General features: G+C 46.5%; 2 protein-coding genes across 6 annotated transcripts in view; one reads left to right on the top strand and one right to left on the bottom strand.

Moving 5' to 3' along the window:
- Window positions 1-25910, bottom strand: part of LOC135390634 (ATP-binding cassette sub-family G member 5-like) — a 59694-nt gene that overhangs the window by 27357 nt on the left and 6427 nt on the right. Inside the window, exon 1 of one of the 4 annotated variants that reach the window (XM_064620413.1) lies at window positions 19622-19712. The exons of 2 other annotated variants lie outside the window; for them this stretch is intronic. Coding sequence is in view for 1 of the 2 variants with exons in the window: in XM_064620410.1 (XP_064476480.1) it covers window positions 2633-2651 (19 nt within the window). In the remaining variant the exon portion in view is untranslated. Of the gene's footprint in view, window positions 1-2632; window positions 2667-19621; window positions 19713-25910 lie in introns of those variants that run through there. One more of the 4 variants, XM_064620410.1, reaches the window with a different exon arrangement.
- Window positions 2869-25910, top strand: part of LOC135390633 (ATP-binding cassette sub-family G member 8-like) — an 85052-nt gene continuing 62010 nt past the window's right edge. The window contains exons 1-3 of one of the 2 annotated variants that reach the window (XM_064620405.1): window positions 2869-3037; window positions 4139-4234; window positions 20818-20917. In XM_064620405.1, coding sequence (XP_064476475.1) covers window positions 4212-4234; window positions 20818-20917 — 123 coding nt within the window. In that variant the 5' untranslated portion in view covers window positions 2869-3037; window positions 4139-4211. Of the gene's footprint in view, window positions 3038-4138; window positions 4235-20129; window positions 20637-20817; window positions 20918-25910 lie in introns of those variants that run through there. The other variant, XM_064620404.1, reaches the window with a different exon arrangement.

The following is a 25910-nucleotide window of genomic DNA, read 5'->3' as shown; positions in this document are numbered from 1 at the left end:
TATTTTCAACGTGCATCGCCTGCAGCAACTATATATCGAAATGGTTTATCTGTACGCTGATTTTGATGTATACACGCACGCGTACATCGGATCATGATGAGGTGGGCGATTCACCGTCACTGTGGCGATTTTGATGTAGATTAGATAATAAGTACGCGAAATCATGCATTGAGCCAGGTTACACGAATATGACTTTCTGCACATGCCCAAAAGCCGCGCAGTGCTCAGTGCAGTGCTCAGCAACAACAACTTATTTCATTGAGACTCTAGGTAACCTATATTCTGAAACCTCTAATGTCTACGCACTTATTGAGTATATACGGCCAAATAATGCTCTTTGCATGCCGCGTTGAAAATGGCGCTCGCAAAATCGATGGGAAGAAAGGTGAATCATTCGTAACGGTGCCTTCTGATGGTACAATGTATAAAGAAAAAAAAAAGATGTGATAGCGACGCTGGCCTTGAAAGGAAACTACATATAACCACCGAGAGAAACGACCAAAGTTCCGTTCGACGTCAGCAAAGACTCGGAGGTACAAGAATGTTCGCTCGGAAGTATTACATTTTTGCGCCGTTTCGGAGGAATGCGGAATATTCGAAGTGTCAGGATGAATTATGTAGCGCTTCTTTTATCATCGGGCTTGCCGGATCCCGCAGTGCACGTGTACGGCAAAACAATTCTCTCGTAAACATGTTGGGCCAATAAAGGGTGACGTTTCGAGGGCAAAACGAAAGAAAACAGTTGTGACCTCGATGTTGCGTGTTCGAACCCCGATGAACGCTCTTAAAAAACAGGTGGTGGTGGGGGTGACGAGACAGAACTTCACTACGTGGCACGCACTCTAAAGACAGAACGGAGGGCGTAAAGAAGGGGGGGGGGGGGCGTACGCCCCCTGTTTCTTCGAATCGGATGCGATAACCCTATCATTCGTGATGGTTGGCGCGCAGCGTGCTATGCGGTGAAGTTCTGTTTTTAGATTGCGGTGAAGGCGAACCATTGCACAGAATGATACCGCACTCTTAAAAATGAACTTAACCGCAAAGCACGCTCCTAGCCAAAAATAATCTCGATTGATATCGTTATATGCCCTGTTTTTTTGAATGCGGGAGGCGTACGCCTTTTTTTGTGACAATTATGACAGCGTAAGTGTCACAAAAAAGGCGTACGCCTACCGTTTTCAACAAATCAGGGCACATAACGATATCAATCGAGATTATGGTTGGCTAGGAGTGTGCTATGAGGTGAAGTTCATTTTTAGGAGTGCATTATCGCTCCTGATTTGTGGAAAGCGCGGGGCGTACGCCTTTTTGTGACGATTAACATAACTGCATAACTGTCACGGGGGGTGGGAGCGGTGCTGGTGAAAGGGCTCGCCGTTGTCGGTCTTACAGAAGTTTGGAACGTCGCGACTGAGACCCTGGGGGAATGTGCGTCCTGGGCTGACTTCTAAGGGAACTGTGCCGACATATGTCGGAAAGAGTCTGAGGAAAACCCAGGAAAAAACCCAGACAGCACAGCCGGCAACGGGATTCGAACCCGGGTACCTGTCACAGGTGGTGGTGGTGGTGGTGGTGGTGGTGGTGATGGTGAAAGGGCTTGCCGTTGTCGGCCTCACGTATGTGGGCAACGTCACGACTGACGCCCTGGGGAAATGCGCGTCCTGGGCCGACTTCTAGGGGAACTGTCACAGAAAGGCGTACGCCCCCGTTTTTAACCAATCAGGGGCAGAGGGGGCAACCAGGGGCAGAGTGATGTCGTTCGGGATGGTGGTTGCCAAAGAGCGTGATGTCCGGTGGAGTTCTCCTTTGAGAGTGAAGGAGGTCTCAGTGTGATGTTTGATCGTGAACGTAGTTGTCTCTAAAACCCTCAATTATCGTTATATACAGGGTGTTCAAAATTAAGCTTTCACGAGCGCAACGCAAACACAGCGGTGACAGGAAACCGGATGATAACTTTACGCTACTTGTGTAAGAAACAGGTGCTGCTAATTATGTAGCACCCGTTTCTTACTCAAGGAACAGAAAAATAGCGCCAGTTTTGCTTCTGTTCGCCTATTTATAAAGTGCTAGTAAAAGCTTAATTTTGAACACCCTGTGTACTCTTAGAGCTCGCCATCGTAGTGGTGCCCTGCCTTCGCCGGATGTGTACGCGATTGTGAGGCGCTATGTTGAAACCACGACCTACTAGATTATAACGACCACGTTAGGCGCACCCCTCCCATGCGCCGCATTTTTGGAAGGCAGCGGTGGCGCTTCTGATCGTCCTTGTTATTGCTTCCTCAACTTCTACAATACCTTGTACTTCAGCTTACCTTAGTATTTCTGTACAAGCTGTGGACTTCCACAGATGTTTAATTGTGAGGTTGATTATTGTCATCATTCTACGCGTTTTCATAGGAGCTATCGCTGTCGTCTGCTGCGGTTGTCGTACATACGCTTCTGCGAGTTCAGAATTCAAATTTCCATCGTCCAATCGTGCGCCAGTCTGCCAGGGCGCGTCAGTAGCGCCCCTGGCGGATCGTGCGGACAGGCACCTCATAGGGTTTGCTGATTGTGACATGGTCGTTATAATCTAGTAGGTCGTGGTTGAAACCCATATATGGGCATACATATAACAGCACGTGCTACTCACTCGAAGCGGAAGGTCCCATGGTACAGAAAGGAGCGTCCAATATACCACGCTTTTCTGTCTCCGATTTCCCGGTCCACTTTCTATTTCCGAATAGCGAGCTCGACCGATCCCTCCCTCCGTCCGCCACAGAGAACCGCTTCCGCTGACAGGTACACCGACACCGCGTGCGTGGATCTTTTTACATCCACGGAGGAAATGCACGATTATTCGCATGAGAAGAGCTGCCAATGCTTACATGCTCTGTAGGATATCTGCCTGGTACCAGTCAGCGCTTATAGCTTCGGGAGACGTTGTCTTTTAAACGGTTGCTTTGGGGCCGGAGATGACAGTTTGGGTTGGAAGTGAACGAGACGTTAAGCATGATCTCTTCCACGCCACCTAACAGTTGAGGTGCTGTTTTCGAAGGTAGGTTCAATATCGTCTCGTTGCGACAATCCTGGTTTTTGCTGTTCTCGGTTTGGTATTCGACTTGATTGATTGATTGATTTTAAACTTATTGCTGCATATTCGTATTATTTACCCAAAGAGTGGCAATGCATGCGGGCCTTAGTACCGTTATAAGTTAAGTTTCTTCTTCTTTTTTTTTTTTTTTTCTCTTGATAATGAAAAGGTAATGTACCTTTCTCACCCAAAGGGTTACACAAAGAGGACAAAACACCTTCAACGAAGTACCCATCCTTATCCTTCTACGCGTTCGTGGCCGATTGAACACGACCGCCTCCTCCTTTTTTCAACCTTATTAACTTCGGATTGTTATTAACTTTCCTATCGTCGCACTATTACGACTTTGACACTACGAATATAAAAAAAAGAACATGCATTAGAATGCGAGCGCTTTGGGTTCAGTGCATTTTTATTACATTTCAGCCCCGGGTCAGTTATGAATGGATCCGTCCGACTAAACAGCCCTAATCGCCTTGCCTTCCCGCACGGTATATTCGCGGTGTTGCGTAATAATTTAGTGGTGCCAATAATTATTTATTTCACCAGAGTAATAGTTGCTTCGCGGTGTAAATATGGACTCAAAAAGAATGAACAAATGAAATGTTAAAGTCGCCACCGCCACTGTAATGTCTGTCATTTTTATAACACCTGGCATCCGCTCTTCCCTATTATATTAAAATCAAAATGACACGCCAACGATGACCCTTTGGCCTGATTGATTGATTGATTTTAAAAGAAAAAAATGGAGATGGTAGTCTCGAGCCACTCGGGACTGGCTACTCCAGGACGCGTTATTAATAAAAGAAAGGGAAACTACACTAACCTCGACGCTTTGAAACGCTTTGAAAGAATAAATGAGAACATCATCACCGAGCTTGTCACCAAAAGCGCCCAAAAAGCCCTTTGGCCTCTTCCTAAACTCAGTGTATGAAAGCATGAACTCCACTTGGAACAAGCATTGGTTACACGAGTGTATGAAGAACAAAATCTGGAACAATTGAGATTTCCGACAGCCTTCTTTTCTCAATCCATGCACTCCAAGTCTAACATTGTTGTTTTCAGCACCCATCTTGAAACATTGTCCTGACAATAGGCATTCGTCGTTGAGCAGCAATTTGCGTGAACGCCTGCAGCCATGACCCTGTCAGCCATGCAGATGTGAGTCACACGTTGATTATGCACGACGGTACTATAGTTAGTTGTCACCTTTCTTTGACATTGATGGGATAATTGAACACACTTCCTCGCAATGCACTTGAGATTCTTTTTTGTCATGGGAGCCAGTTATGTCCTGCAAAGCACGTACTCGTACAGTAGAATGCTGTACCTTTTGAGCCTTTAAAAGCGCACCAGCTCCGGTGGCGCAGCGGTAACGCGTGCGCTTGGAGACTGGGAGGTCCGCGGTTCGAATCCGCGGGCCGGCTGTGCCGTCTGGGGTTTTTCCTGGGTTTCCCTCAGATGTGTAATAGGCGTATGCCGGCACAGTTCCCCTGAAGTCGGCCCATGGACGCAGCTATCCTCCCCCCGAGCGGATTCCGCTCGGTCTTCCACTTCACCCTTTCCTCTCCTCCTCTCCACCACCTTTCCCTTCCCGAGAAACATGCCGCCTAATCAGGCAGGCAGACCTCTCGGTTCCTCCCAACGACACTCCTCCCCCCCCCTCCTCCTCCTAAAAGCGCTAAAAATCCGTAGACAATTCCTCACGCACAAATATAACAGACCGGCGAGCGGTAGGGCTATAGGTTCATTGAGTGGATTGTCTAAGGGTGAGATTCAAAGGTGATTATATTAGAACTGCTTCTGCGTTAACACGGAACGAGAGAGATAATAGACCTCTCCCTGTTTGTAAACAAATGACGTCATAGTGTTCGACAGCGCCACCAATTTGGTAGAGTTGAACTATACGCTCGAAGCTAGAGGCGAACAAGGTCGCCCACGAAAGCCACGGTCTTGAGGGGATTACGATATGGTCCCTAAAAGGGACGCCACCTCCGGACCTACTCTTCTTTCAATAGGCGGCCCATACATGCACTCTTAAAAATGAACTTCACCGCATAGCACGCTTTTAGCCAACCATCATCTCGAATGATATCGTTATCTGCCCTGATTTGTTCAAAACGGGAGGCGTACGCCTTTTTTGTGACACTTATGCTGTTCATAATTGTCACAGAAAAGGCGTACTCCTCCCATTTTCAACAAATCAGGGCAGATAACGATATCATTCGAGATGATGGTTGGCTAAGAGCGTGCTATGCGGTGAAGTTCAGTTTTAAGAGTGTGGAACCCAGCCCTCCTCTTCCGATTTGTTTCGGTTTCGTTCTGTCTACCAACGTCATGATGACGTTTCTGGGGCAGTGGTCTATTGCCGTTCAACTCATTATTTGATGTAGAGGGCGTCTCGCCCCAGCAACAACAATAATAAATGAAGAAGAAGTGATGATGACATGCGATGTTTCCCCGTGGTAGCCACAGGACCCTTCCCCATTTCACAGCGGTTAATATGAGAGGATGGATTATGGTGAACGCGAAGCGACTACAGGTCGGAGTTCTGTCGCTCGGAGCTCTTCGAGGAGGCCAGTGGTTTGCATGAAAGCAAAAAGGGAGCGAAGAGCCCAACACTGATGCGCAGGGGAGCTCCATGGGCCAAGTACTTTGGACAAGCTGAGTGGTCTATGGTCAGAGGGCTCAAGTTGGCGTCGAAACACCCGGCGTTCACACGTGTACCGATCACAGTCCTCAACGATATGGAGGATCGTAGCTGGGGTGTGGCAAGCTTGGCACAACGCCGTGTTACTGTAACACAGCTTAACCCGGAACACAGGGGTGAAGGCGACGTTGAGTCGTAGACGCCGCAGAAGTGATGTAAAGCTGCGAGGGAAGCCACCTGGCATCTTAAATGATAATGACGGGACCTCTGCATGGAGGAGTGACCATTGAGTTATGTCATGGAGCCATTGCTGGCGGATGGACCTCAAACCTCTACTCAGTGCAGGGGGTTGGGATTCAAAGACCATAAACAAGGGAGTTGGGAACCTATGTTCCAAGTTTTATGAAAACAAAAGGGTAATGAACGGGCAGAAAATCGGCATCGCGGACAATACCGAAACTCGTACATCCGTGACATAAGACAGCAGACATCTCCACCAGTGAGAGTTGACGAGAACCAATAGGAACAGCCGAGAGTTCTCTGACGTCAGAGCTCCACGCCAACGTGTCTGTTCGAGGTTTCTCTCCCTTCGATATACGAGGCCTAGACGGATTTTTTTTTTTTTCATTTGATTTTCTACTGGCGTGTGCGTACGGGATGCAATGAACCATATATATATACTATCCCTTCAAGCGTCCATCGTTATTTCATTGGCCTCAGCAACTTCACCTACCAGCATGGCGTAGTGGTTAGGATGATCGCCTTCCTCGCCGAGACTGAGAGGTGACGCGGGTTCGAATTCCAGCACCGGTTGTGCTGTCTTGTGTATTCCCTGGGTCGTCCGGCAGTCTTTCAGGACGAGTGTCGACACAGTACCCCTGAAGTCGGCCCGGGACGCACACTATAACCCTACTTTTTCCTACTCTCCTCTCTCCATCTGTATCTCCACACTTCCTTCGTGGCGCTAACAGGGAATTCAAAAAAAAATATTTAAAAAAAAACTTCACCTCTATAGTGAGATATTCCATGCCCCTCGAAATGTCGTCCAGTAACGCTGTTGTACCCGGAGGCGTTTCCTCTGTAGGCGCAAGAGCGAGAACATTTTCTCGACTATTTATAGCGCGATAACGATTTTAAGATTATCGACACAGACTAAAACGGATAAAATAAAAGGGGACAGGACGTAACGTGCAGTATATAACGCTCTCTGTCGCTATGCTTCATGTACCACGTCTGTGCTTTGAGCGTCGTCGACGTTTTCGCTATACCGCCCAGTCTTTCCTAAAGCCTTCGTATCTCTCTCTTCGAAATCGAGCACCATTTGATGCTGGACAACCCATAATTTTCGTAGGGAACGAAAAAAAAAAAAAAAAAAAAAACCCGAAACGGCCCGTCCTGAATCTGATCACTTTCTTTCCTCCCACAAAAAGAAGAAGAAGAAAAAAAGAAAAACTTCCTTTCACGTTGTTTCTTACTCTGTCGCATTTTCCGGCATACACACGTCTTATAGTTGCTCGCTTGGCCGAGCGACGTCGCTCACTGCAACTCCCAATGTTGCCGCTTCCGGTACGAATTAGTTATTAGGCACTCATAATAAATAACATTCCTGTCGTGTATTTAATATAGGTTATTTCTACCACACCGACGAGAAATTTTCTGCCTTGATTGATAGCCGGATTGATCAGACTCCGGGCTTGTATAAGGGTAGAGAGCAGGATGGTTGTGGCACTTCCGGCCTGTCACATTGGCACTTCCTGTTGGGTGTCTGTGTGTATATACATGTTGCTTATTGAGCTCACAAGATAGATTGCTTTCTTTGGCGCAGTCGCTGGGTTTGCGCCTGTGAACCCTTTCATACGGGTGTTACATAACGCCGTTAGTTTTCTGCGGAGGGATGTCGACGGCGTAGCTCATGTTTATTGCTACAGGAAATAACCGCGTTGTTAAAAAAAAAAAAAAAACAGACGAGTCACGGACAAATGAAGGGCTTGTAAAACTCGCTTTAGCACAGCCCCGAAACTGTGACTGTGTATGCACGTGCGGAGAGATGGAGAGAGGACAGTGAGAAGACGTGCTTAGTAGGCCTCCTGGGCCAACTTCAGGACGAACAGTGGTGGCAGCTTCAGTCTTGTTGATCTGCCAGAAAACCTGGGGAAACCCGGTGGTGGGTATAGCTGCCACGAATGAGACTGTATCCATTCGTCCTCCGCCATGTATTTTTTTTTTTTCTTTCTTTCTTTCGGTGGTCAAAAAGCAAATGCCATATGTGTTTGAGGTATGGGCGCCCACTTAGGTATCAATAGCGAATTCATTGACTTTGTTTGGACTTCGAATTGGTTTGACCTAGCTAAATAAGGGTTCTTGGGACGTGCACAGGGGAGGGGGGGGGGGTGAGGGATAGGAAAGGGAAGGGAGTACCATCCCTCCTGCTCTGGGTGATCCCGCAGGAAACATCCCTCAGTAGCGCCCACTGTGAGCCTTGCTGTACGTATATCACTGTAGCCACACTCTTAAAAATGAACTTCACCGCATAGCATGCTCCTAGCCAACCATAATCTCGAATGATGTCGTTACCTGCCCTGATTTGTTGAAAACGGTAGGCGTACGCCTTTTTTGTGACAATTATGAACAGCATAAGTGTCACAAAAAGGCGTACTCCTCCCGTTTTCAACAAATCAGGGCAGATAACGATATCATTCGAGATTATGGTTGGCTAGGAGCGTGCTATGCGGTGAAGTTCATTTTTAAGAGTGCACCAGGATAATTGGTCAAGTTGAACATATGTTTGAACGTGTGCAGAAATCATGATTGCTCGGTTGGGTTCCAGCCAGCAACACTGAGACAGCAAAGGGGGGCCCCTTCTTAAGTATATACGCCAAATAAATAATCCAAGAAATATGCTAAAACCTCCTTTACTTTCATTTGCTTTTCTCGTCAAAGAAAACGAGCGGAATACTTCTCCACGTCTTTCAAAACATAAAAAAAAATACAAAATTGAAAATCTCTCGCTAAGGAAGAGATGGCGAAAGAAAGTGCCCTAAAACAAAGAGCATTCCTCCTCGTCGCCTACGCGCTGACCGACGCCACGACCGGAACAACTTTCACGTTCCTCCTCGCCACTGTCCCCAATCGCCTGAGCGGCCGTCACGTGACGAATCGATGGATGCGTCAAGCAACACTGCCACGAACGCGCGACGTATCACGTGACAGCCCTTTAACCCGTCTAACCTTTAGGGACTTGTAGTCGCACTTGCCACCGTGTGTGTGTGTGTGTGACAGCTTTCAAGTTTTCGAGGTCGGTCTTTGCTCTCGATCTTGTAATTGAGCAATTTTGAGCGGGGTACACGAACCGAGCACCTCTTCCCAGTCGTCACGATTTTGCACGCGCCAGTTATTATGTTGCACGCCGCTAGAGGATGTTCCGAATCGTGCAGTTTCTATGACGTCGTGACACATATGGTGGTTGGTAATCATTGCGTCTGGTATCTGCGATTACGAATCGCAGTTACAAATTTGTCTGGTGCTGGTGTCTTGATTAGGAGTCTTTGTACGCGATGTTATCTCATCTAGATACGTGATTGATGATATATGTTATCTGATCGTGTGTTCGTTCTGTACATGGTGAGGATGTGGATGGGTTGCGGTTATTTCTATAATTATGTAGGTAAATCAATTTTCTTAGCCTTTATCGGACTGTTTTGACATTGTACATCTGGTCTGTGATTTTCTGGATAATTGCCTCGGAAAACTATGCTGAACCGGATAGGCAAAGGGAAGTGCCTGCACATGGGTTTGTAAGTCGAGTGTCGCCACATCAGCGCAGAACACCACAGGGAGGTGTCTTCGCACTGCTGGTGGTGAGGTCGCAATGAAGCCGAAACACCTTTCCACCACTGGTTTGGTTATGTCTACAAACAGCTCGCTGGTGGTAGATGTAACGTCATGCGTCTGCTGAGACTATTAAACGGCCAACTGCATTCCTCCACGCATCGAGCCTCCATGGACTAGGTTCGAGTCCAGGATTTTCTCTGCAGCGGAACTCGGAACTAAGGTTTATGCCGGAGGAGTTCTAACGATGGACATCTCACGAGGAAAAGGTTGCTCGATACCAAGATACGACGTATAGTAATGAGCTGCTACTAGCTCGTCGCAACCCCATATACAAACAGAGCATGTGAAAGGGACTATACGTGATAAGTGCAGGTTCACACTGAGTACGTCGTTCTTTCTTAAAGAGACAAAAAGAAAAAAGTCACGATAAGGATAATGTCTTAGGCACTTGAGGCTTTGTATGTATTTCTCCTTTCTATGTGTTCCAGCCTCAGAACATCAATTGTCTCAAGGACTCAGGATGTCTGTATGTTTTACCCGGAGCGTCCAATCAGCGTTCACTATTAGCGCGGTCTTTTCACCTCCGTGGTTCGTGCTATCCACGGATGCGCGTTATACATTGGGCATACATTAAATTCAGCACATTTTGGGGGATAGGATTTATGCGTATTCGCCAGGGTAACATCTCATTACGGCCGAAGTCTCATTACGGCCGAAAGTCTCATTACGGCCGAAAATCCTTTAATCCCCAAGTGTCTCGTTACGGCCAAAGTCTCAATACGGCCGAAGATGTCTCATAACGGCTATAAAGAAAAAAGAAGCATCCACCATATTAGCTGTGTATATACTGTGTTTTATGCTTTCCAAAATGTGTCCGAGGCGGTGTGCCCCCACGATTGTATCTCATTACGGCCGAAGTCTCATTACGGCCGATGTCTCATTTTCACATTTGGCCGTTATGAGACATCTTCGGCCGTAATGAGACTGCCTTCGGCCGTATTGAGACTTTCGGCCGTATTGAGACATCGGCCGTAATGAGACTTCGGCCGTAATGAGATACAATCATTTGCCAGTCGTGTGCCAGAAAATACGACAATAACCCCCCGTCTCCCACTTCTTGTCCTTGTCCCCTATCCATCTACCCCACGTGTGTTCGTCGCTCTTTTAGCCGCAGCGGTGTCGCGGTGCGGTGCTAACATACATAGAACAAAAATAAATAAATAGCTCTGTGTCTGGCCTCTCTCCTTCTGGCTAAACAGTGCGGTTTTCACCCGATTCTTGCGGCCGCCGTGTGCTCATTAGCGGGACACGCATTGTTCCTTCTTTCTTTCCTGCAAGCAGCCTAGAGGATGTAAAAATGCAGGTTGCCCGTCGTCCGATAACCGGCAATTGTGTCGGCGTGCGCCACAGATGAGGCTTCGCGCGTCATTGCAATTTCAGAAACACTTCCAAAGTTTACGGTTTCTTGGATGCACGGATCAGTGGAAAGAAATTGGTACAGGAAGAAGAGAGAGGATATGCTCGTGCGCCAAAAAAGAAAGGAAAAAGCTCAGTGAGGTTTGATTCGTGTACCTGTATTGTTTTGGGCATCGTGGTCGGCGTCTGAAGGAAAATCTTCCGAAGCGGCGGGGGGGGGGGGGTGTATATGTATATTAACAAGAAAAAAAAAAAGAACGGAAAAGTGGAAGGGGTCGCTTCATCCCACGGTGACGTAAGCGTGACCTTGGCGGACGTCACGAGGGTGTCGGATTGAGAAATAAGGACTGTTTCGAGATACACTCTTAAAACATTCACCACAAACTTCACCACATAGCACGGTAAAGGTCAACCATTGCACAGAATGATACCGTGGTCACTCCTGATTTTACTAATTTTACTATGAAATCACCAGCCTGTACTTGAGGAGATAGCGTGACCAGCTCGCGTAGCTCAGTGGCTAGCGTGCTGGTCATGTCACGTCGAGACATGGAGGTACCCGGGTTCGAATCCCGCTGCCGGCTGTGCTGTCTGGGGTTTTTCCTGGGTTTTCCTCAGACGGCTTTCAGACGTATGTCGACACGGTTCACTTAGAAGTCGGCCCAGGACGCACATTCCCCCAGGACATTAGTCGTGACGTTGCCCGCCTCTGTGAGACGAGCCTTTTCACCTTTTCTTTTCTCCTTCTCTTTCCTTCCCCTCTCTTTTCTTCCCTTTTCCTTTTCCTTTTCTTTCCCTTTTCTTTTGTTCTTTTTTCCTTTTTTCTTCCCCCATTTTCCTTTTTTTTTAATAGCAAGCCGACGTCCGTCTGGCTAACCTTTCCTTTCATTTTTCTTAATAAACATATGCCCCCCCCCCTTTTTCACCAGCACCACCACCACCTGAGGAGAGCGCTGGGCGTGCGCCTTTTTGTGACAATTAACGTAACTGCACAAGTGTCGCAAAATGGCGTACGTCACCGGCTTTATCAGTCAGGAGGCAGAACGACCCCTCTAGCCCTTTGCACTTCCCGACGGACCCCTTGCGCCATCTCCTCCTTCCATTCGGTTACTTTTTCTTGTGTGTGTGTTGTCGTTGTTGCTATGGTCGTGACGATGCCTGCTCCCGTGTGTAAGATAACCCCCCGGTGTAAGAACCGGTGTAAGATAATTCCCCTCTGTTTGAAGAGTGTACGGTAAAACGTAATCAGCAAGCTTTATTTCGAATCAATGACTCTAGATTACTTCAGAGTACAAAACGCGGAAGTTACTGACAGCGACGTAATGGCTATAAAATTCAATGAAAACTTAATCGAAATCTTTTGCCCGGTGAATCTGAACATCGCAAGACCGCATACCACAGCGCGCCCTGAGTTCCCGGAGTTAGGCAAAATTAATCAGACTCAAGGAATCATGCTACCTTCTTCGATTACGCACCAGCTGGCTCGCTTATATACTGTTCGTGTGTGCGACGAAAATTAATCGGCAGACGATGATCGTGACCAGCATAGGTGTCTCACGACATAAAGCCACGAATTCTAAATACCTACCACCACTAATCGGTCTATCTGTTCTTGGTGTGCAAGCGACCGCGAACCATGGGATCATCGCAAGTGCCACTTACAGGAGGCAGCGTCACCTGTTGGCAGACGACTTTGCGCGGATTGACAGCCGACCCCTTGACCCCAGACTCATTTTGGGACCATGGGACACACGATAGCAGATGTCCGTCTTGCGACCCTTTATCAAATTCTTGAAAATACCGGCCTGATCGACTCCCTCTAAGACCCCGTCAGCGTCGTCAGCATCATCCTCATCACCATCCTCTCATTTTTCCCTAAAACGACTCATCACCGCATAGCACGCTCCTAGCCAACCATTATCTCGAACGATATCGTTATCTGCCCTGATTTGTTGAAAACACGGGGCATACGCCTTTTCTGTGACAATTATGAACAGCATAAGTGTCACAGAAATGGCGTACGCCCCCGTTTTCAACAAATCACGGCAGATAACGATATCATTCGAGATGATGGTTGGCTAGGAGCGTGCTGTGCGGTGAAGTTCATTTTTAAGAGTGTGTGTCCATGGCCCGGTATACCTACACTGTTAAAACAGAACTTCACCACATAGCACGCTCCCAGCCAACCATCATTCTGAATGATATCATTCTGTGCATTGATTTGGTGAAAATGGGAGGAGGCGCCTATCTGGGACAGATTATCTTGTCCCAGATAGGCGCCTCCCCCCTGTTTTGAACAAATCATGACACAGAATGATATCATTCGGTATGATGGTTGGCTAGGAGCGTGCTATGTGGTGAAGTTCTGTTTTAACAGTGTAGAAGATTCCAGGAGCTCGGAGGCGTTTCTCAATTCCTATCTACTGTTGCGCGGATGAAAGCTCTATTCCGTACTGGGCCTCATATCTTCCGACCAGCTAAATAATCTCCATTTGAAGAGACGCGCTCTCTAACGCATTAGAGCTATTGTGCTCGCTCGCATTCACGATATACGTGCCTCATTCATGTCGATATCAAATTGCCAAAGTGCAATTCATTCGCGTTGCATTGTGTCCCTTTGGAATTCAAAATATGCTATTGTGAGTAGCTTTCTAAAGGGGTTTATTATGCGGGCTTAGGGATGGTCGATGAAGTGTCGAGACATGTCCAGTTACACACAGTATTTGCGACATACCCATGCACTACTTTTCGGCGGCGGATGTGTAAAACGAGAGTGAAGGAGGAAAGGAATAAGGCCGTGGCAGCGTCCAAAAGATGGGTATCCGTAACATGTGAATTCCCATGTTACGGAAGAGTTGAGAAAACTATTCCGTCGTTTTATTCCGGGTGAGCGCCACGACACAACTGTGGCCATGACCACACTCTTAGAAATGAACTTCACCGCATAGCACGCTCATAGCCAACCATAATTTTGAGTGATATGGTTATCTGCCCTGATTTTGTTGAAAACGGGAGGCGTACGCCTTTTTTGTGACAATTATGAGCAGCATAAGTGTCACAAAAAAGGCGTACGCCTCCCGTTTTCAACAAACCGGGTCTGATGACGATATCATTCGAGGTAATGGTTGGCTACGAGCGTGCTATGCGGCGAAGTTCATTTTTAAGAGTGCAGTATACGGATGGAGAGAGACGGGACAGAAGGAGGGACTGCAAGACGAGGTGGTTAGTACACGCATCTTGGGCCGACTTCAGGCGAACAGTGCCGACAACTATCCCAGACAGGATAGCCGATCGGAGGATTCTACCCCCGCCACCTCGTACGTCCTTGGAGTCGGTCGCGTAAGGCGCCCCATCTGTTGTGGATGCAAAGAAAACTACTCGGCGCCTCGAGAGGGTAGTGGGCGCCTCGCGCATGCGCACAGAGAATTATGAAAGAGCATTCAACACATATAAATGGAGCACCGCAACCCGCTCTCTAGAAACAGAGCTTCACCACATAGCCCAGCGCCAACCATGGCCAGGAATGATAAGGTTATCACTTCTGATTCGAAAAGAGAGGGAAAGCGTACGCCTTTTTGTGTCATTATCGTATATCCAAATTGACGCAAAAAGGCGTACGCCTCCCTCTCCCCTACGAATCAGAAGCGATAACCCTATCGTTCGTGGCAATGGCGCGCGTAAGTTCTGTCTTTAGAGTGCAACTGTGCCTAATCATTTAATAATGAAACGCTTCGTGGGCAACTGGATAATTGATTGGTTCGGTGGTTAAGCGGAATTCGCTAACTGACGACCTGAGCCCCTACATCATTGATTACGTAACGCTGCCGCGCAAAGCATGCTGGTCGGCACGAGCAGCTTTATCGGCCGACTCGCTTTCCCAGCACTCTTAAAAATGAACTTCACCGCATAGCACGCTCTTAGCCAACCATCATCTGGAATGGTATCGTTATCTGCCCTGATTTGTTGAAAGCAGGAGGCGTAAGCCTTTTTGTGACAATTATGAACTGCATAAGTGTCACAAAAAAAGGCGTACGCCTCCCGTTTTCAATAAATCAGTTCAGATAACGATATCATTCGAGATTATGGTTGGCTAGGAGCGTGCTATGCGGTGAAATTCATTTTTAAGAGTGCGCTTCTTGCCCACCCCAGCAAAATATAACCTGGAACCGGTCTCCTCGTGACGTCACACGTTGTGTAAACAGAGGGTCGTCTATTCCTAAAAACCAGGAGTGACACTTGATTCAAAAATTGAAAGAAAAGACAAACGGAAGAGACACGAAGTTGTTACTGGCTCTTCCCACGCAACTCTGTTGAAACACATCCAGGAACTTCCATTTTCAATTTTACTGCAACGTTTTTTGATCACCCGTACGATAAAAAGAACTCCATCCATCTCCTCTTGGAAAACGCCCGAGGCCGATTCGAAAACGGAAGCTGCGAAGCTCCGAGGGTGCATTAATCGGAGACTTTGTGCAATTCGTGGGGCGAATCAAAAGGGGATTTTTAAAGCGTTTCTCTTTCAAACGTACATTCATGCTCTGCAGGATACCGGGGCAAATTTTTATTTTCGGTTCCACGGTTCCTGGGCGAGGTCCGTCGGGAAAAGGAAATTGAACCGGCGGAATATCACCTGAAGAAGCGATTATAAATCACAGTTTGGAAAAAGGCTGCGTTTCTTTCTTTCCTTTTTTTTTCTTTTCTTTTTTTGATGGGCTCTATTGAATGTTTGCGTCAGCAGCAGTGTTGTGTGTGCGTGTTGAGATTCGTAGGGGTCACGTGATGCGGTTCGGAAGTATGGTTGATTTTTATCAGAAGCATAGGAAGGCATTCAGTAAAAGGTACTCATTTAGAGAACTACTCCTCACTCTTGGAAAGGTGTAAAAAAAGAAAAAAATGATAGGCGTAAAGCGTGAATACGTTTATGGACCATCGAAAACACTGTATCATCTCTCCAGGCGGAGTTTATTATCCAACTTTCATTGTCGCTGAGGCTTGGCTTATGCAGAAGCTATTAGATTAGTTGAAATTTAGAATCATTGAATTGTTACTATTTCGGTTCGCGGAAAGAGTACACTGAGAACGTACGTGACTGAGGACTCTAATGGAAGAAATTGCCGCTAAAAGCATAATATTATTAAATGTTTTATAAAGCGATAACACTGAGTTGTGATGTGATAAAGAAAAAATGGGGATGTGAGTTTCGACGAAGTCGAACTGGCTACACTTACGCACAGAAAGTTCAAACAGATGATGAGATGATGAAAAAGAGAGATGATGTTCAGAGAAGAACAGAGATGATAATGGAGTTTCTATTTCTTGATGCAATGATACTTCAGTAATTTTGCCTTTAGGGTACCTATCTGTTGTAATATTTGTAAAAAGGGAACATAAGTAAAGTATAGAAGTTAAATTATAGAAATAAAAAGTAACCTTAATAGATATCGTAATAAACACAATATAAGAAGCGGGTATAGTAAGTACCGTGACACTCACAAGATATTTAAAATAAGATTATATTTCGCACTCAGCAATACCATCGGCTGTGCTGTCTGGGGTTTTACCCTATACTTTCCGGCGGACTCCACACGGCACAGTTCCATGGGAGGCCCAGTCAGGGGTAAGTTACTCGAAAAAAAAAAAGCAACTAAGTTACTGTTACTCTTTTCGAAATGTAACGAGTCACATCTACAGTTACCACAGTAAAGCCACAGCGTTACTTTACAGTTACTTTTAAGAGAAGAAAAGCAGAATAAATGTAACTCTCACAAAACTTTGTTTTAGCACTTTTATACCGTACAGTTGTTACAGTTATTTTAATCAAAAGCGCTAACTGTATAGTTACAGTTACAACTTACTTTTGAAGAAAAGTAAGTCAGTCGCAAGCTTTTTTGTAACTTCGTTACAACCCAAGAATGAACTTCACCACATAGCACGCTCCTGGCCAACCGTCATCCCGAGTGACACCGTTCCCTCCCTTGATTTGTTGAAAACGCAAGGCGTACGCCTTTTTGTGTGACACTTATGCAGAAATGTTAATTGTCACAAAAAGGCGTACGCCTCCCGTTTTCAACAAATAAGGTGAGAGAACGATGTCACTCGGGATGATGGTCGGCTTGGAGCGTGCTATGTGGTGAAGTCCATTTCTAAGAGTGTGGGCCGACCTATGGCCTTTCCTGCTATGCGCTCTTTCCTGTTATCCTCTGTGCATTTGTGCGCTGCTCGTATAGCTCCAGTTGCTTCGCGGTGCTAACACGGAATAGAATAACGATTCCTCGAAACAAGCAGAGCCCTAATAAATCCCGCTTCCAACCAACCTTGCCCAGATATACGAACACAGAATGCCATTTCCAGCAATCCCCACGTATGGAAACCCCCACCCCGACCATATCTTATTCAAGCACGGGACGAACGAAGGACACAGATCGGTAATCTCTCTCGTCTCACGGGTGTCGTTCACGATCGTCCAGATTTCCTGTAATCTTTTCTCTCCCTTTATAAGCATATTCATGAGCCCGTTGAAGTGCCTAATCGCTAATTCATCTCGCTCGCGCTGTCGTTCTCTAAGCGACCCAACTCTGCAGTGTTCGCGGACGTAAATTATTGAGAGGAGGAGGGGATACGTGAGACACGAAAGGGAAGTTTTCGCTCTCTTCTTTTTCATTCGGATTATCGCGAACAACGGGGTCTCCAGTATAGGAATGGAACAGCCCTCTGTTCATCATCCAACCATTACTCTTAAAAATGAACTTCACCGCATAACACGCTCCAAGCCAACTATCATCTCGAATGATATCGTTATCTGTCCTGATTCGTTGTGAACGGGAGGCGTACGCCTTTTTGTGACACTTATGCAGTTCATAATTGTCACAAAAAAGGCGTACGCCTCCTGTTTTCAACGAATCATAACGATAACGATCACATTCGATAGATAACGACAGATAACGATAACGGACAGATAACGATATCATTCGAGATGATGGTTGGCTTGGAGCGTGCCATACGGTGAAGTTCATTTTTAAGAGTGCAAATTGAGAGAATAAATGGATTGTCTTTATCGATACGAAAACTTTTTTTTACCAATTTACGATTGGGTCTGCCAGCTGATCCTGCAATGAGGTCATATCAAACACGTTACAAATTGTGATCAGGATTCGAATCTTTGCGCCTGCTGTGCTTGTCTATGTGTTTTCCCTTGGTTTTCCTCAGACACTTTAAGACAAATGTCGGCACAGTTCTCTGTGAAGTCGGCCCAGGACGTAGGGTCCCCCTTCTGCGATAGTCGTGACGTTGCCCGCCTATAAGCGCGGCCGACTATATGGCAGGCAGTTACGTCATCACCACTACAAATTAGCCTCCGTCCTAAATGTCCCGAAGGACTGACTCAAACATGATGTTACCAACTTGTCAACAAAATAAAAGTGCCAAATACAAACTGTTTCAGGCTACGTTGACCGCACCAAGAAAAAAAATTAGCGCAAAAAATATGGTCGTATATCCACGAATTATCGATTATCATATCGATAGTATCGATAGTCTGCTGTCGAAGATTGTGTGATATCGCATACACATCAGTAACGGCATTTCGAAGTAAAGGATGAATTAGATTAGAAGGATGTGGCCCGGATATGTACCCCGTGGCGTCCTTACGCGTTTTAGCCTACATCGCGACAAAAGGCGAGAAATTCCACTTCCACGACGCGTGCACGCGCAACAAATCTGACACTGTGTAGAACTCATCAGGAGTTGGCACTTTCGCAGCCTCCTCTTCATTAGCCTACTTTACTCCTGCACTTGCTTTAACAAAAAAGAAAAAAAGAAACACACTTTTGAGGTTTCATCTTCCGGTATCAATCTGTTGCGCGTATAATCTTCTGCACCTGTGACAATGAAGGCTGCTTGTCCTCCTCACGCCGTGTCCTATCCCGCTCATTGACGTCCTATACCCAATCCAATCCAGCCTGTACAACCACATAGCATAACGGCGCACCAGATTTGTACGCATAATTCAGAATGACGAGACGCTATACTATATAAGCACTTAACGGGTATGACGGAATATATAACGCGTTTTTATTATTATTACGTGTAAACGCCGCGAAGCATCGAAATGGAATCGAAACCACCACCTCCCAGTATTCAGAACGGTCTTATAGCTACCACCAACCAGCGCCTCCTTTAGTAAAAAAAAAAAAAAAAAAAAGGAGGCGCTGCAGCAACACAAGCGGGTAATTTTACCCTGGTAGCTGGTATGTAATGTTAGAGGAAGCACAAGTGGGCAACTGAAGCTTTCAGAGTTAAACAGGAAGCGTGGAAAAATAGCCGACAGGCTGACATCATCTAGGGAGATTCTCCCAGCACCCTCTACAACGCCCTAACAAAAAAAAAAAAAAAAAAATAGGATAAGAAGATATCGGCAGTCGAAAGCAGATGATCCGGCTCTTACGCCCCCCGCCCGCTCCCCTTATAAAACTCCCAACTTCCCATAAGATCAAAATCCTGCGCCAAGGCCTGCTCATCCCATGCATCTTTTTGCACGCTCACTCCATTATCACCAAACTTCCATTACTCCCCAATTAACCGATCGATTACCCAGTAAAAAAAAACGGACAAATAAAGGCGAAACCAAAGAGAAGAAATCACTTTCGACTCACCATCCACGCTGTAGCACACTTTCTCGAGCAATGTCTTTTAAACCTCACTTGTGCAAACGCGAAAGCCGAAACGGCCCTGGAAAAGTTTGCGGTCGCCCACGCTGCGCTGCGAAGGGGGTGTTACCTCGATGCAGGGATCCCCCCCCAAATCCACACATTGTGTTACACGACCAGCGTGGGTGATACAGGCCTCTTCCTTTGCGCATTCTGATCGGGCGTTGTTGCGGGAGGTCAACCCACAACCACCGTCTTCCATCTGCTCTGCCCTCGAAACTCAGAAACACGAAGAACTAAACGGCTGTCTGGTTTGGCTTCTGTGTCGTCGTCGCTTGCTAGGCAGGGAAGGGGTGCAGCTTGTGGTCCACTTCAGCCCACGTGCAAACGTCTCAAATTAGTACCGTGGAAAGTACGACCCTTTGACAAGTTCTTGAAGCAATTCTTGGATATTGTGTCATTCATTTCCCTGCTGAGAATCGTTCTGGTTCCGCGTAACTGACTTCCGCTGTCCTGGATATCGTGCAACTTGGCCACATCTGACTCAAGTTACAGGCTGTTTTCCAACACCTGTCCGACTTTTCTCCAAGTCGTCACGTCCAGTGCTGTCCTGGACCTTATGATACTCTGTCGCTTCTGACCGGGGTCGTCGACCATTTCGTGAGACATCGGGGTACTCTTCGAGGTGTAGATTTAAGTTGCAGTTCTGAAGCGTTCTTCAAGACGTGAGTGCTGAGTATTTATACTGTCCTGGACTCCATGGAACTTGCCACGGGGATTGTGAGACATTATTGCGCCTTTCAAGTAGTAGCTAGAGCAAGTGTCTTCAGAGCCTGGTCTTTCTGACTGTTCTGACAGTTTCCCCTGAGGTGCGTCAATATCCACCGTGACAATATCTGGTGCGAAATATTTGTTAGAATTATACGCAAGGTGGCGTGGAAGTTGCGACAATGTCGATACGTGCCCCACCGGCTTCTGAAGACGACGATCGTGACAGGGTCTTGACTTGGCTTCATGACTGGTAAGAAGGCATTAAGGGGTTACCTTTCTGTAGCTTTGAAATTGCAGGCTCATCGCACTTTCCTGCATGCGCTGAAAAAACGAGATGATGTTAAATGCTGTAGGCTTGTGCGTATACCGTGTACACCATAGGTCGAAAGCGATTTCTGCAAACTTCAAACTGATTCCGCCGTAATTTTCAGGATGGAGAAAGGCTCCGGTGACGACGATTTCTACGTGCAAGAGCAAGAACTGTCTTCGATGCGTGGATTCAAACCCATAGAATCGCCTCACCTGCCAAGGGTAAGCCTCCATTGTCTTCCGACGGCTGTATACGATACGCCATTATGTTACGGCACAATTGCATAACGCACCCACCAGTTCCGTTTAATAGCGAGTTGTACAAAGTGTGCTGTCCTGTAGCTGATGCGTAATCCTATGGACTAGAGATATTTAATTTGAATAGGAATCAATGGACAGAGTATATACCTGTGCGGTTTTCGCTGTGTGCTCTTGCACGGTAAGGTTGCAGCTGCTATACCTATAACAGGATGCCATAACGACAGTGCGTGGCATTGCGTCACTGGACGACTATGATGAACACAATAGTTAGTAATACAGTCAAGCTCCTTTACAACGAAACTCAGGGGACAGCAAAAAAAATTCGCAGTAAAGGTATTTTCGTTAAAAGGATTTCCATTATTGGACCTATAGGGCTCCAGCGGGACCGCAAAAAAAATTTGCTGTAGTGGTATTTTCGTTAAAAAGGTGTTCGCTATAAAGGAGTTTGGCTGTAGTACTATAGCAGTCGGTGATGTAGCAACAGAGAAGAAGAAGCTCCACTGAACTCCGGCACAGGCTGAGCGGACATTTTTACAAAAGTTAAAATATCGTGTAACGCGCACCGATGGATAGCTCGAAGTGCGCCCCTTCTCGACTTCTTCATTTCTTTTTTTATCTTCTTCTTTTTTTCGCGCTAAACGCGCGTGTCATACGCCGGACAATGCGTTACTTCGGCGAGATATTTTCTTTGGCTATATACTTCGCAACTTTCACTGAGATCTTCTGTTTTCCATTAATTTTGCCGGAAACAACGGGACATTATGCGTCTAAGTGCCTGGACTAAAAGCTTTCTCCCGTTCCAGGGTATTGTTTTATCGGAGACAAAAGGGCGGCGACCATAACATGACCCCGTTTCCTTGAGAGGTTAGCGCTATATAGTACCATTGTGCTGACCACCCAGTGTTGCTCTCTGCCTCCAGAGGGTCTTCGCCGTTTATAGCGGTTCGCAGAGAATGATTCCTTCAGGCCGAAGCTTCCATTAACGTTGCTATTCGCGGCTTGTGGTGGTTATCGCCAGCTTATGTTTGCCGCCGTCGTTGCTGCGCGTTCGTGACGTCAGTAAATGCAGTCGATATATCGGTCGTTTGCAGGCTGAGTTATTGGTCGATTTTGGTCCGACAACATTGATATTATTTTTTTTTCTCGTGGTTTCGTTATACTACAGTAATACTTTTTTAAGTGTTGTATAGTTTCGATGCTCTTTTTTTACGAGTTCGAAGTAGTTTAGAAGCTTCGTATGTGTAGGAAGCGGAGTATAGTGTTCTGACGTCTTCCGGGATCTTTGGACATATTCGCGCCGCGTTAAAGCAAGTTGCCCCGGTGACAGATGTTTTAAAGGTCCTCATTTATTTATTTAGTTTGCATATGTGTGATACAGGTTGTATTGTGTACCTCCCACCGATACGTTAATGGTTTTTCTCCTTTAACGGTTTGTCCACTCATCCATGCCAAACAGAAATATGTTACAAAAAGGTGTCTTGATCGAAAAATTGTTGATTGATTGACGGGAAAAAAATTCACGTCTGCGCAAATCTGTACGGTCGACTCAGAACGCCAGCGGTTCGAAGATGCGTAAGAGTAACAGGAACGATAATCAATGAATCACTGACAACGTCGATCATACCGTATGGTCTCAATTCTCTTTAACTGTATTACTACGACTCAATGGCAAAAACGTCGCACAACCCACGTAACAAAATTACAGTTAGTCCGTCCAGTCAGTGTTATTTTTAGTCCGTCCAACTCCAAAATTACAGTTACATTTTACAGTTACTTTCACCGAAAGTTGCAACTAATTACAGTTACGAGTTCAGGACTCGGTACTGTAACTACGCTGTTAAGAATGAACTTCACCGCATAGCACGCTCCTGGCCAACCATAATCTCGAATGATACCGTTGTCTGCCCTGATTTGTCGAAAACGAGAGGCGGCACGCCTTTTTGTGACAATTACGCACGGCATATGTGCCACAAAAAAGGCGACGCCTCCCGTTTTCAATAAATCAAGGTACACTCTTAAAAATGAACTTCACCGCATAGCACGCTCTTAGCCAACCATCATCTCGAATGATAGCGTTATCTTCCCTGATTTGTTCAAAGCGGTAGGCGTACGCCTTTTTTGTGACATTTATGCGGTTCATAATTGTCACAAAAATGGCGTACGCCTCCCGTTTTCAACAAATCAGGGCAGATAACGATATCATTCGAGGTTGGCTAGCAGCGTGCTATGCGGTGAAGTTCATGTGCGGCACAGTTCCCTTAGAAGTCGGCCCAGGACGCACATTCCCCAAGGGCGTCAGTCGTGACGTTGCCCACATCTGTGAGGCCGCCAACGGCGAGCCCTTTCATCAGCACCACCACCAGCAGCACCTCATTTTTAAGACTGTAGAATACCATCCTGAGCGAAGCAAAACTGTTTAAATATACGGCAAATATAGCTTCACCCTTTCTTTTCGACTGTCAGTTTTATCTTTTCTCTCTTTCTATATCGACTCATCCCACGCCGCCGCCCAAACCTTCGGTAGCTTCTTCCAACTTCTTCCCACGAAACCGATCGTCATCGAATTTGTCCAGTCCCTCGGGTCTTTGCAGTTTCGTTTTCTCCGATGAATAATGGAAAAGGGGGAAAAAAAAAAGAAAAAAAAAAGAAACAATAATGGTCTCCTCCGCATCTCCCGTACATTACGCAATTTTGTGCATTCTCCAAGCACGCGTCATCCCGTCGGCATCAAACCGCCTCGTCCTTCGATAGCAAAAGGCGTATTTCCTTGAGAAAGTCGTGCATTTTTGATGGAAAGCTTAATGGTTGGGCTGATGGCAAGAACAAGCGGTGGTGACGCTCAATCTCTTCATTGTCTTTCTGTTTGCTTAAGGTATAACGCAGCAACTTTTCTTCGCAAAAATGGAAAGCGTTTTTCCCGCTTGCTTCTTAATTTTTGTTTCGAGATCCAACCTATTTTTTGTAAGCGTATTAAACGGGGATAAACTTTCTGAGAGCCTGCCAACTTGATTTTCTCCGGTAATTCTTCCTATTTCTAAAGCTAGCAGCTTCACGTGCCATGCGTGATGGGTACCCGGCTCCACTTTTTCTATTTCACCATCTTACTCCACGCGACTGCTACAGACCGGGAGAGGGTGGGTTCGAATCGTACCGCCGACTGTGCTGTTCGAGGCGTTGGATCCCCTTCGGATGTCGGCACAGTTCCCCGGGGAAAGTCACGTGCTTACGGGAACCAGTAGGAACGGCTATCTCTCCTCTGACGTCACAACTCGACGCCGAAGTTCCTTCAAGGGCCTGTATATAGCTAGCCAACGTAGAAATATACACTCTTAAAAATGAACTTCACCACGAATTGTTAGATGGTTATAGGACGCGCATCGACTATGCTAAAATGTCCCCCCGCTGTTTCTGGACGAAGCAAAGTGAGATTTGTGTCGGGTACATAACAACAAGATAAAACTCATCTCATCGAGAAGAAGAATCGAAGAAGCAATCTCATCTCAAAATGGTGCAAGGGCAAACTGACATATGGAACTGGAAACGTACAAACAACGTGAGTCCATGCAGGGAACACGATACTTTGGATGTCGGGCAGGAAAATCGTGTCTGACGTACGTCCCGTCTCATTATATGACGAGAGTTGGTGGAGATGAGATACAAGGTTATCTCTGTCAGTAACCATATATCCTCTGGTCGAAAAGAGAGCACCAGTTATTGCGTCTGTATAGCCTCGGCAATACGAAGCCAATACGTTTGTTTTGTAACGAATGTTTGCGCTTCTCGGAACGGTTGGTAGAGAGATCGAATTCCACGCGGTTCTTCCGAATGATTGGGACACAGCGTGATCCAGCGGATACTGCATTGCGACTTTCAATGGGCTGTACAACCGCTGAGCTCCTGGCAATGTTGCACGCAGCAGCTGCGGTGCGCAGGTCAAGGGGATTATCGAGGCTGTTACGCTCAGCGACTCGCGTAACGCACTCCAAATGGTGATGAATTCCACTTACAGGGCACTGTATCGGAACACCATGTGCCCGACACAAAAATGGATCTGTGGAGACATCTCCTTGCAATGGGTCCACTCCAATGTCGGCATCTGTGGCAACAAAAAGGCGGACCAACTATGGTATCGCACCCGTCAGCAGTACAACATTCCTTCAGCATCTATGTTGATGTTGATGATGTTGATGTTGATGATGATGATGATCCTATCGGCTGTGCCCTTTGTATCGGGCGGACAACGCTGATGACGCGTCCTAGCCTAAGCAGTAGCTCCAGCTTGCCAACCCCGGTAGACAGCGACAAACAATTTGTTCTTAAAGAGATAGTATACAAACACAGCGCCCTGGGATCGAGGAAATCCTGCAAAATCATCGACTTGATCGTTGAAAGGACTTTCCTGGAATCCACAAACCCTGCTCTTTATAGGCTGCGAACAGGAAGTGCTTTCGCTGAATTACCATTATACAAGATTGACTATCTGGATAACGCAATTTGCAGACACTGTCATCAAACCGAAACACTGTCGAACACATCCTGATTCATTGTCGTGCATATATATGCTGAGGAGCGGGCAAAATGTACTTCAGACAGTGCAGGAATTGTACGCTGGATGATGTCCTACATCTCAGAGACTCGTTCACTCGAAAGTTGCTCCAAAACTCGCATCCTATAGGATCTGCGTCCTCTAGGAAACTGGACCCGCCCAAAGACTATGACTCGGAGTTTATTTGCTCACGGGGCTTATCACCAATCCTAGCAGCGACCGGTCTACAACTTAACTCTCGACCTTCATCATTTCAACACCTGATATGATATAGCATATCATCTCATCCTGGCTACATGGCGCTGCCCACATAAGGGAGGCCAACAACAGCAAACCAGTCTTGTCACAACCACCACCGCATCCGCTCAATACTTAGAGGTGGTAGGTTCGAATGCGGCTGTGCTGTCT

This window comes from Ornithodoros turicata, chromosome 4 (assembly GCF_037126465.1).
Source record: "Ornithodoros turicata isolate Travis chromosome 4, ASM3712646v1, whole genome shotgun sequence".
In the NCBI taxonomy this organism is placed as follows: Eukaryota; Metazoa; Arthropoda; class Arachnida; order Ixodida; family Argasidae; genus Ornithodoros; species Ornithodoros turicata.
This window is presented reverse-complemented; position numbering and strand designations above follow the sequence as displayed.